Source organism: Watersipora subatra, chromosome 10, assembly GCF_963576615.1.
Source record: "Watersipora subatra chromosome 10, tzWatSuba1.1, whole genome shotgun sequence".
Classification (NCBI taxonomy): domain Eukaryota; kingdom Metazoa; phylum Bryozoa; class Gymnolaemata; order Cheilostomatida; family Watersiporidae; genus Watersipora; species Watersipora subatra.
Genome location: NC_088717.1, coordinates 58,097,783 through 58,110,692, shown reverse-complemented (window position 1 = coordinate 58,110,692; position 12,910 = coordinate 58,097,783). Strand labels below are relative to the sequence as shown.

The 12,910-nt window shown below is 37.6% G+C and overlaps 2 protein-coding genes and 1 long non-coding RNA gene across 3 annotated transcripts in view; all 3 read left to right on the top strand.

Annotated features, from left to right (window-relative positions):
* LOC137407266 (protein dachsous-like) overlaps positions 1-1,477 on the top strand; it is a 66,512-nt gene extending 65,035 nt beyond the window's left edge. The window contains exon 51 of the mRNA XM_068093873.1: positions 532-1,477. Within this exon, the coding sequence (XP_067949974.1) occupies positions 532-1,043 (512 nt within the window). The 3' untranslated portion in view covers positions 1,044-1,477. The remainder of the gene's footprint in view (positions 1-531) is intronic.
* Positions 1,478-2,584: 1,107 nt separating this feature from the next.
* LOC137407264 (ladinin-1-like) lies at positions 2,585-3,082 on the top strand. Its single transcript, XM_068093871.1, has one exon. The coding sequence runs from the start codon at positions 2,585-2,587 to the stop codon at positions 3,080-3,082; it is 498 nt and encodes a 165-aa protein (XP_067949972.1).
* A 3,680-nt stretch (positions 3,083-6,762) lies between these two features.
* On the top strand, positions 6,763-7,781 carry LOC137406275 (uncharacterized). The gene is made up of 2 exons (XR_010979848.1): positions 6,763-6,911; positions 7,337-7,781. It is a non-coding gene; the product is annotated as an uncharacterized lncRNA (long non-coding RNA).
* The last annotated feature ends 5,129 nt before the right edge of the window (positions 7,782-12,910 follow it).

Below are 12,910 nucleotides of genomic sequence, written 5' to 3'. Positions count from 1 at the left end.
AATCATATGGTAGGAAATATAATGCTAGTAAAATGTTGAAAGGTAGGTCATGGTAACCTAAAAAAGAATTTGTTTCAACTGTACAGAATATGGTATATTAGTTAATGGTAGTGAAATAAGAAATACTTCTGCAGCATATTGCGCAGATAGGATATGGCCATAGCATCTTACAGTCGGATTTTTTGTACAGGCTATGACAGTCCTGTCTTCTACAACAGCCGTAATGACTAAAGCCTCAGGCAGTTCTGATCATGTATCTATCCAATCAATACTGTTATCACAGACAAGTACTGACAAGTACTGACTTTCATGATCATTAAACTGCCTGAGCTTAAACAACCTAAACACACTTGTCAAAGCTTGTCTTATGGTAGACATTTACTAATACTGTTTACTAGCTTCACACTTTAGCTTAACTTCTCTGTTCTGTAAATAGGCTGGTTCTGTTATCATTGAATCTTGATTTGTTTCCAATGTGTGAAAAGAAAACAAAGTACCCGGGCTATGTTTGACAAATGGTTGATATTGCAGGCTCGTACAATTGGGATTATCTCCTAGACTGGGGACCACAGTTTCAGCCTCTGGCTGATGTTTTTGCTGAAATAGCCCGGTTAAAAGATGAAACTATACAGCCAAAGCGAAAACCTGTACAAACAATACCTCAGTCTAGTCCATTGCGAGCCCAACAACCCTTAAAGCTAGGCGGGCCACCACCTATAATAACTGCAACGCCCCCTAGAGTGGACAGCAGTAATCAGAGAGAAATGACTCAACTAAGTTCAGCCAGGACTAGCCAACTGACCAGCATGGCGAGCTTACCTCGCAGCCCCATCAGCCACGAGTCGAGCTTCTCAAATCTAGCTTTCTCTCCTAACTTTACCCCGGCTCTTTCTCCGCTTGCCACACGGAGCCCTTCTGTTAGCACCCTCCAATCGAATGGTAGCCGAACTCGGTCTATGCAAGGATCGAGGCTAGGCCAAGGTCAAATGCTTGTGAAACCACCCAGTATTAGTACTGACAGCGATGTGGATTACAGGATCTAGTTAGTATTTATCTTGTTACTCTCATTATTCTTACATTTTTATTGCATCTTAACTTTATTGATGACTTGCAAATATCTCATCAACTTTTTTACACATTATTGTTATCACGCTGTTTTATATTTACATTATTGTGCGACTTATCATCATAGATTTTTACAGCAGTTTTTTTCAAATATTTAGCCATTGTGACACGGGCTATGCAACAAATGAGTGATGATAGACAAGCATTTTACACTTTGTGAGATCCTGTCAGATTTCACGGCTTAATAGCTTGACCAAAGACTACTGACATGTATGACACCTTTTTGTGTTCATAAACATTTTTCACACATACCATGCATATTTGTAACACTGTGCTCTTATATCAGCATCTCATTGTCTAGATACGATTTTGTACTCATATACTTCAACGAAAACAATACAATGAGTTAAGACAACGACATGGAGAAAAAGATGACTCGCTATAGCAATCAGCTCAAAAGCCTTCGCTCCTTAACTATAAACTAGGCAATACGAGTAATAACTGAGCACTCTAGTTTGGTTATTCATTATAACATGTAAAATTCACATACGTTACAATATGTTGCTTCGTCAACTGAGACAGGACAGAGACGGAGAGCATACGGAGGTTGAGCGTCAAACAGAGTTGGTCAGAACTCTTTTGCTTAAAGCTGCCCATCTGCTTGTTTCTTGTACTTCGAAAGAAACTAGGTTAGCTACAGCTTCACTTGTCTGTTAAAACCTCTGTAGTTAAACCTTTCCCTAGAAAATTGATCAACACCCGACCTACAACCAATAACTAGTCATTAGTTTCTGCTGTCCAGAAATACAAGTAGGTAGTTGAAAAAGAAGATGCAGCTTACCATATCTTATGTACAAAAATCGGAAATATAAAATTATTTGTAAATAGTAATTAGATGATAATATTGATTAGGTTATATACAGTAGTAAAACACTGACTCCACTCTCATGCTTAAACTGTTCAACCTATTGTTAGAGGAAATCATTGTATCCCGCAGAGCATGTAAACCAGTTCTTTGTAATCTTTCTGGTTCCTTCTCAAATATGGAAACTCACGGTTCCACTCCTCCCTTGTTAATTCACGTACAGTTTTCTTCAATGCTAGATTATTCAGGCTGGTTGATGCTTATATTTAAGTTTGTCTGATGCTATAATAATAATGTCATAACAATATGAATTTTGTGTCTTTATTATCAACAAGTACCTGGCGGTTTTGTGTGTAAAGCCCGGAGAATAACTATCTACGCAATTATTCTCAAATGCTAAAAGGAAGTTGATATTTGTTAAGAGTATACAAAGATGTATGTCGAAAGTTCAAATCTTTTTCAACCTCCAAGCGTGGCTACAGATGGACACGGCGCTTATTTATAGTAAATATTAAACAGAATGTAAGACAATATTGAGAGTGAGTAGAACTTTACTCTTACTATATTTTGTTGCGGATTCAGTTCATGAATATTTATTATTTAGTTATTTAGTGAGACTTGTGTTGCCATTTAACCAACTGTGATATACTAGGGATGGTTTCAGATAAGTCTATGGTTTCAGATAAGTTTATGGTTTCAGATAAGTCTATGGTTTCAGATAAATCTATGGTTTCAGATAAGTCTATGGTTTCAGATAGTCTATGGTTTCAGATTAGCCTGGTTTCAGATAAGCCTATGGTTTCAGATAAGTTTATGGTTTCAGAGAAGTCTATGGTTTCAGATAGGTCTATGTTTTCAGATAAGTCTATGGTTTCAAATAACTCTATGGTTTCAGATAGGTCTATGGTTTCAGATAACTCTATGGTTTCAGATAACTCTATGGTTTCAGATAAGTCTATGGTTTCAAATAACTCTATGGTTTTAGATAAGTCTATGGTTTCAGATAAGTCTATGGTTTCAGATAAGTCTATGGTTTCAGAGAAGTCTATGGTTTCAGAAAAGTCTATGGTTTCAGATAAGTTTATGGTTTCAGATAACTCTATGGTTTCAGAGAAGTCTATGGTTTCGGAAAAGTATTATCGTTTCAGATAAGACTATGGTCTCAGAGAAGTCTATGGTTTCAAATAAGTCTATGATTTCAAATAAGTCTACGGTTTCAGATAAGTCTAAGGTTTCAGATAAGTCTATGGTTTCAGATGAGCCTATGGTTTCAGATGAGCCTATGGTTTCAGATGAGCCTATGGTTTCAGATAGTTCTATGGTTTCAGACAAGTTTATGGTTTCAGATATAGCAGGTCTAGTTCTACATCCAGATTAATATGAGCTTGTCTTCACGTTGGCCACAGCTGAGAATCTGCCACACATTCAGGTAAATAAGTCGAAGAGAATTAATTATACGAAAATGCATAGAATCATACAAGAATACATAGTGCTTGGAAGGTAGTCTTTGAGCAAATGTTACTCGCTAACGTCTGAAACCTTTCAAGTGATATTGTTCTACATTTGTCTGTCATGGTGGATTCTTTACTATAATAAGAGTCCTGTCTGTCTGTCTGTCCGAAACCACGCTGAGAGCGTTAAGAAAGAATATTGCACCACACAGGAGTTTAACCCAAATATTCGGACTTCCAGCCCTATACTATTTATGCCCCTCGACTACCTTTCCATTTTTAAAAATAATTGCTCATTACACGTGACAATCCCTCATTACACCGGGAACTGCCATCGTACGTCTATATTTACGCGAACTTTTATTTCTAGTAAGCTTTATAATGGCTGATTGTCATTAAAAAGTTCTAAAAGTTTCTTTTGCAGGTTCTCAAGAATTTTTTGCATTTGAATAGAATAAACTTGTATTAAATTAAATGGAATAAAATCTCGCTAAGTTGTTGAGAGTCTCCTTTTCATCACTTGAGTTTGGAAGCTCGTTCAGTTCATCTCTCGATGTATTCAAGTGTTCCGTGATATTCTCAAATAGCCAATCAAAAAATATTTCACCCATTTGCAGCTCATTCATGCGTGGAGAAGTCTTTCTATTACGATTGTGCCGCAACTGTAGTTTGTTTGTGAAAGCACTGATATTACCTGTGCTGTTAATATATTCTTATCTCTGTTTTACAGTTTTCGATTCAGCTCGTTAGAAGAACACCTAATTGAAGTCACACTTGTCTACACTCACTGCAAATGAGAAATTGTCCTTTTTCGATTTTTCAAAAACTCAATAACTTCAGCTCTCAACTCGTAAAACATTCTCACCATGTCGCCCTTTGAAAGCCATTCAACTTTTACAATGATCTACATGATACAGCACAGATACTGTGTTACATTGAGCTCTTTACCCAGCTTCTTAAAGAGCCAAGTAGAAGCAGCTCTGGATCGGCAGCTATATACCGTTATGGCATATTCACACGGAAGGAAGAAATAGAGGTGTAGAATTTTACCTATCACATATTGGAAAGGTCATGTACATGTAGATTTTCTGGTGACACGTATATGATAAACTCAGTCAATTATTAGCTCTCAAAACAAGTATGTAATTAAGCCAATGAAATAAATGATGGAGATGCTTATATCATTGGTTAAACGGATACTAACATCTCAACAGTACAACAGAACAGTTTTTTGGCACTAGAATATTTAGTCAACCTATCACGTATTTTTTAGCAGTGAAACATGGTAGGGTGCCTCACACACATCCCCGACTTTGCTATACTTTGCATAATCATTGGGCAATTGCAATAAACACTACTTTAACAGAGAAAGGATAACAAGGAAAATCACTGATAGCTAGCTATAAATAGCGCAATAAATTCCTTATATCTGTTATTTGAAAACCACAAAAATAACAAAAGAATGTAAACATGTTTTTGTAATATTGCATCAGCAGAACATGACATAGGCAGAATACCTATGACTAATGGCTTTTTGGTAAATAGTATTTGGTGTAATTCAACCAATTTGCAGCATAAAAACCTTAGTAATGTTACTATATGACCTACCGTATGTGTTAAAGAATGAATTTCTGCCTAAACTTGCGTCAGCAAGAAAGAGAGAGATATTAACTTTATCTACACTAACACTATATAACAACAAACATACTGGCTAATAAACACTATATATAGTGTTTATTTATATATATATATATATATATGACTGGCACACAAAACCTCTTCATGGTGCTTACCACCGACAAATATCTAAGGTTGGCGATCTTCACCAGACTTTTATGTGGCTGAACAAAGGAAACCTGACGGCCAATACAGAGTCGCTAATCATGGCAGCCCAAGAGCAAGTGCTCCCAACAAGGCAACTCCAAACGAAAATCTATCACACTAGAGACGATCCTCGATGCAGACTGTGCAAAGATGCATCTGAGACCATCCAACACATCATCAGTGGATGCAAGCAGCTAGCAGGAAATGCATACACTGAGCGGCATAATCATGTCGCAGGTGTTGTGTATAGAAGTCTATGTGACGAGTATGGCCTTAATGAATCACAACACTGGTGGGAAGCTCCTGGTAAGGTCAATGAAAATGATCGCGCTAAGATCCTCTGGGACTTCTACATCCGGACTGACAAGCATGTCCTAGCAAACCAACCAGATATAGTGGTGGTGGACAAGGAGAACAAGAGAGCTACTATAATAGATATAGCAGTACCCAATGACTGCTATATAGACAGCAAAGAAAAAGAAAAGGTAGAGAAATATCTCCCTCTTGGAGAAGAGATTGAAAAATGCTGGGATGTAAGAACAACTGTAATCCCAGTAGTCATTGGGGCACTGGGTGCAATAACACCGGAGCATAAAATGTGGCTTGCCCAAATACCAACAACAATCAACTCAGGTGAGTTGCAGAAAAGTGCGCTACTGGGAACAGCTAACATCTTGAGGCGAGTGCTCAAACTCCCAGGTCTCTGGTAGGAGACTCGAGTTAGAACAGAAAACTACCACCCATACGGGTTAACCGGGGTGAGGAAACAATTTATATATAAACTTTTCTAGATTCTGATCTAGATTTAGCCTTATCTTTTCTCTTTTTGATTGTCCACAATGAAGTTTGTTTTACTAAAATATTTATTATGAAATACTGTTGTTGTAACAGGAAGCCCCTGCGTAGATCATAATATTGCAGTTTTTCTTAGCTTTTATCAATGGTAAAGATTCACACAAAGCTATCACATCTGACTAAGACCTACTATGGAGTATAAACGGAATGGTAAGAATTTAAAAAATGGCGTGTTGAAGCAAATATGTTCTTGGAAAAACAATTTGATCTCTATTAATGAATCTCATCACTGTGTCATTGGTTGTGTCTGCATACTCATATGCTCCATGCCTGTCGCCAGGTCGCCAAAAAACATTTGAATAAAAACTCCACACGGTTCCTGAGGATCCGCCTCTTAAACGCCCATCTGATTAACAACCCAGGAATGTGTCAAGTGCACACAACTCAGGAATGTGTCACCGCAGGCTTCAAGCACAACTGGCCCTTATGAGCGCATTCATGGATTGTGGTTTTTGTGAAAACAGTGTAGTAGCTCGTATTAAAACCTTGTCTATCTGATTGAAGAGAACAATTATTCAAGAGAAACCATCCTGTGGTGTGTCTATCATGCTGCCTGCAATAACCTGAACATGTTGTCACTGCAATCATTTCCTATGACATTTTTCCAGTAAAATGTCCCAACATCGCCTCATTCATCAATACTGACAATTACCACAATGTGACCTCATCAGCAAAAATTGTTTTTATAGCTGATGAATCAGGCGTACCAGCATCATTCTGGAAGCGTCTATTGCGTAACAAGAAGTTTTCATCATGTATTTAAGAGGAAACTAGTGTATTGTTGCCATTTATCGTCACAGCAAACACCTCTGGCATGTCGACCAAGTCCTCTGTCGCTCTCCTCTGTGTTGGTGAGTAATCCGTCTTATTTGTTTGGTTTCCATAAAACCCTTCTTCGCATCTTTTGCATTAGAAAGTTTTACCGTTTTTTGTTCTTTATCTGTGCTCATTCTCCGTTGTAAGATAAAGATGAAGTCATGAGGCTGTTCTAATTTTCCAAAAACTTTCTAAAATGTGATTATTTGTTTTATGCTATTCAAAAAAACATAGGAACAATTAACAGCAAGCTGGGTTTACTATTGATTACCGGAGATTATGTACCTAGTAAATATGCGCATGCATCAGTGCCAAATATTGAATTAGATGGTATTGTGAGAAATGGCGTTAAAATCAGAGAATTTCCCTCTTTGATAATTTTTTACCCATCTAACATTTTTACCAATCAGTCTCTAGTTGCTGTCATCTTATCTCTTTCAGGGATTGTCTTCTCTTTCAGGGATTGCACTGCTCGGCATGGTCGCAGGAAGGACCATGCCTCGGCGAGGAGGTACACCTGAGCTGGATGCATGTCCAGAAACATGTGCTTGGCCAATGAACTGTGTGGCTAGCCCTTGTCCCAAGGAATTGACATGTCCAGGACATCCCAATGCTGTGTGCGTCCCAAACTACTGTCATGGTTGCAACCACTACTTCCTAGAGAATGGCCAAAGAGTACCTGGATGTGGCACATGTGCACCTCTAAGGTAGCTTCCTGTCTCACAAGCCATGCGCCATGATGATACCATCTGCTGCCCCTCATATGGCGATAATCACTGTTTTCTGTGTCATTCAGTGTAAAGCCTTTAGTCCTTATATCGGTGCGCATGAGAACATGATGTGTAGGAAAAATCTATCACAGGACAGACTATTATTTATAAATAAAAAGTAATATAAAGACATAATCTCATCAAACGCATTCCTGCTTCTTACAGACTAAACCCAAACTTTCCATAGCGTATTTATGTATTTATTTCATGCATCCTTTCTCAGCCTGTCTCGCAAGCAGCAAGCAAAAGTCACACACTAAATAAAAAATTATAAAAGAAAATTAAAATTGTTAAACATAACAGAATTCATGTCTCCAACTTATCAATACATACTGGTGTAAACATACCATTCCATTTTATAGCACTAGTATTTATGAGTCACAAGAAATGACATCATCATTAAGGTGGTGAGAACAGAACCGTAACCCTACAAATTTCATGTTAACGTTGTAACGCTGGGTGTTAGTATCAGAAATTTGTAGAAAGTGACGTTAAAGGGCAGGTTACAACATCTGATGGTTGCTGTTGCGCAACTCCATGTTTTCAACTTCTCCGCGGCTGTCAAGTGTTCTGGAGAAGTGATGGCCTAGGCAGGTGATAGGGATGTTAGTACATTATAGCATGACATCACATTTCTATTTGGGGGGGGAGGACAACTACGCAAAAACAACAGCTTGTCAAGACAGGCTAACCTAACCCTAGATATGCGAATAATCAAAATAAGTAAGGCCTATAATTAGCATGACGCAACGTCATGGTGATGTGTAAAGTGAATCAGCTGATCGATGAACTCCTATTGACTTAACACTAAAACCTGCACAATTATTCCATAGTTTGTGCATGTGAGGCTGCATATTTTATTGAGAATAAATAAAACTTATATAATGACTTTGGATGAGAAAGGCAAGAATCTTACACACATGGTAATGAATAATACCAATGATTTAGAAGCTTCTATATCATTGATAATACAAAGAGTGACCGAATAAAAATTAAACTAATAACAAACTGATGAATCAAATGAGATTTAGAAGCAGTTAAGTTGGACCACTGTATTAAACACCCATTAGACATGACTGAAAATAACTAGACAGCTTTTGTCTAAGGTTGGTTAAACTAGATTCCTGCTTTGAAGCGGCATGGTGTATTCTGATTTTAGTATAGCGATTTACTATAGTTTTGAGTAGACTGTTGGCATGCACTGTACATGTAAAACCTTGATTGAGGTTATGTAATAAGACATATATGTTATTGTCTGTGATATTACTTGTTTAAAAGCTCTCTGTGTGATACCATAGCTCTCCATGTGTGAACGTAGGCACTTTTCTGCAGCAATACATATTCGGCTTATCAATGGTGATACAAATCCTCCTCTGTTATTAACTGAGATTAGGGTTATGTCATCACTACTTCTACTTCCCACTATTTCTACATCGGTCAAGAACTTGATACACTCATCACATTCGAGTTAGAAAAAATTCCTCATCACCGAACTCCTCATCTTCACCTTCCTCAGATTTTGTCTCTTCCTTCTTCTTCCTAGCCAGAGAATGTAGCAGGAGTTGGCCAGTTTTTTCAGCCCTGCTCACATTCAGATCAATACAGTTAGCATTGAGACTTGGTGTGATATCTGCTTTTATGAGCAGTGCTCGAAGTGCATCCAGGTTATTTTTATAGCCACCCTTAGACCAAAATCGTGGAAAACAGAGTCTCAATGTGATCCTTTAAAGGTTAGGAAGTAGTGGATGTAAGGGTAGTTGCTGAAAAGATATTGAGCAATGCCATACACAGATTTGCCTGCTGACTCAAAACCAATGATGAAGGTTTTCCTATTATTTTCCACTAGCAGCTTTCAGCTTGGTGTCTTTAATCGGCATAGATAGCTTATGATACTGTTGAGAACTTCTTGTTTTGAGTTGAAGTTCTGTCTTGTTATAGGCAATTCAGGATATACCTGGGGTGTTGTAGTCACCTCTGGTGACATTTCACTAAGAATTTGGTCTTACTGTTACGTTTATGACTTAAAAACTAGTATGACAAGCTTGCTTTTATTGCTAAACTCATTGCTCAATAGAAGGCTCTGATGCTGTGATGCACATCACTGCGACGTAACGGTCGTGAAAACAACAGCCAATTATAGGCCTCACTTTTGCTCCATTGTAATGATAGCTATTCCCCAATCTAGGGTTTACTATATCTATGGTTAGGTGGATTCCAAGAGCCGAGTTTTTAAGAACTTAGCTAATAACCTTCTCAAGGTGTCTTTAGTAGCAGACAACCATGGAACTCATGCTACCGTTACATATCAACTACACAAGAGGTAATAATATAATTACAACGCTGAAGTATTATATATTCAACAAATCAAAAATTTTACAAAGGCAAATGTTGTGAGACAATATAAACAAATCATATTTCTACTGACAGTAATTTTAATTTAGTTATTTTAAATGGTTTACACAAACATCAAAATGTATCATTGACAATAATTCAGTTGAAAATGCGCTGCTCCAATCAGCATTATTGTCTCCTGGAAGCTTGGAAGACAGCTACAGTCAAATAACAATAGATTTCATTCTAAAAGGAAACTGCATGCAGCGTTCATCGTTGCCGAAACCGATGCAGTCCAGAGGTTCCTTTCTGACACAATGTTATAGTTGCGCAAACTGTTCAGATGTTTGATAAGAATTTGAAGAAACATGAAATAGACAGAAGAATTTGTGAAAGAAAGTAAAGAGGCGGCTACAGAGTTTCTCAGAAAGGCATATTTATTGGAGATTAAGCATTAGGTGTCCCTCTCTGCTAGAGCTGCCAATTAAAAAAGGAGAGGACGACTTCTCCCTGTAACATATAAAGAAACATGCAAATCTAAATACGTGGATAACTTTGTGATAAAATAAAGGTCAGCAAGACAGCTATGTATCAGCAAAAGCATAGAGTAACAAGCAGCTTACAACATATGACTTCAGGTAAGAGTTATATGGTCACTTGCCTGACATGTTGAGGATTCCTAAAGTTAGTGTAATGGCAGCCAGAAACATACTCATAAGACAGAGTAACATAATTAACAGCCAACCCAGCATCTGGGCAATATACTGCTGAGTAAAATAACAGTCTCTTTTAGCCAGGATTCTATATTTTGTGTCTCCTCGATCTTGTCACCGTATTTCTTTTGTTATAACCCAAGTTCTAAATATTCTTCAGAAGAAACCATTCGCTTTCTAATTTCCAACAAATGATTGGGAGGAAAGTGAGACTAAAATTCTACATATCAGGGATGAATGTGATCAATTTGCTCAGTAGTGAAGTTTGTCATAGACATGAGGGCATGAAGACATGAGGGCATGAAGACATGGGGGCCTAATTTGATAAAGTTACGCTAAAATGTGCTTGTATCTTTTTACTGTTTACGAGCATTGCTACATTTTTCAAGGTTTGTCTAATCCCTATTTTGTTGAGTCTATATAAGTCTCCAGAGACACTGTCTCTTCCTGAACTCTAGCATAGTTATGAAATAAATCAAGAAGATGGGCTCTCACCATCTCGGTGTAACGGTTTGGTTTTTCAGCTTTTGTGGTTCCACTTGAGGCGTCAGAAAGGAGAGCTGTCTTAGCTCTCTAGTTTTTATAGAATCGTTGACTTTAGGTCGTTGCATGTAAGTCTTTACTATAATAAGAACCGTGTCCATCCGTTTGTCCATCTGTCCATCTGTCTGTCCGTCCGTCCATCTGTCCATCTGTCCATCTGTCCATCTGTCCATCTGTCTGAAGCCACGTTGGAAGGATAGGGATGGAGGATTGCTTCATACAGGAGTCGAACTCATGACTTCCAGCATGATAGACCAACACCGTAATAACTGCTCCAATCAACCACTCACTGAATCTTGAAAATATCTGTACATACGGTTATTAGTAGGGCAAACTTTTTATTGACCTCAAAATCATAAAAATTGACTTGATATTTTTGGAAAATTGACTTTATTGACTTTAAATTTAAAATACATAGTTTTCTAATTAATCAACAAATCGAGCTGTCCAAGTGTAGTTTGAAAATATAACAATAATACATGTAGCTACATATTGAATGCATTACATACTGCTGGTAAGAACTTTTGCATTGACTGGTTTGGCTGTTCCACTTGTTTCTTATGCTTGGCAGTTTTCTGATGGCTTCCCACAAAAAATCGTTTAGAAGACTTTACCACACGACTGCAAACTTTACAATACAGCTCATTGCCTGGGGTCTTGGTGAACTCGGTAGAAAACTCTCTTGTAATCTGAAGAGCCTTCCCATGAGCTGATTGCTTAGCTTTTGGCATCTTTGCTAGTGTAAAACTGAATGCATACTAGTCATATAATTGGGCAGCGCATGCTATAAATATCAACAAGCGACTTGAGCAGACTTCATCATGCCATGCTGACTCATCCTATACATAACGAATAAAGCAAGAGAAAACCCACCAAATTTCCATTAGGAAAGGGAAATACCCAAATACCTTAGTAAGGAGATACTTTGAATTCCTAGTATGCATAAAGAGTGAAAATTGACTCAAACATATAAACATTGACCTAAAGGATCAAAATTGACCTAAAAGATCAAAATTGACCTAAAAGATCAAAATTGACCTAAAAGATAAAAATTGACAATTTATTGACCTTATAACTTGGCTATTAATGTACCTAGGGCACTCATATGTGGTATTTTTGTGTTTTAAAGTGATCCAAACATGTAAAAAAAATTGACTTTATTGACAAAAGTTTGCCATTAGAACTTATTACACCTGATGATCTCTTACGGCACATGAGGCTGCCAGGATACCACTATTACAATAATCAAAACACTGTAATTAGTATTTATTTTTAAATAGAAGATCTTCTCGGGCAAGGACATAGTTTTGCTGGCCTCAAAGGTTGTCCGTTGTAGACAAGACTGTACAATATCAGCAAATAACTTACAAGGGTAACAGTAAAGTCTACAAATTTGTGATTGCTGTCGAGTAAATCAAGATTAGGCCAAGGTGCCTATTTCACACACAAACTAAAATTTGTTGAAACCTTATGAGCTCGAGGAAGGACAATTAGCTCTAGCGAAGGTGCTGAGTACCTACACCTCTGGTACCTACAAAGGGCACTTGCACAGCAGTGTCAAACACCTGTCAAGTGCATAGAAAAAGTTTGCATCTCATTGAAAAGGCAATAATGCAACGAGTAAACGTTCTTGTAGATATCGTTGCCACCTCAAAGCAGCATTCTTCGGAGACCTTA

Coding starts and splice junctions, on each gene's coding strand:
- LOC137407264 (XM_068093871.1), top strand. CDS start 2,585: ATGGTTTCAGATAAGTCTATGGTTTCAGATAAGTTTATGGTTTCAGAT.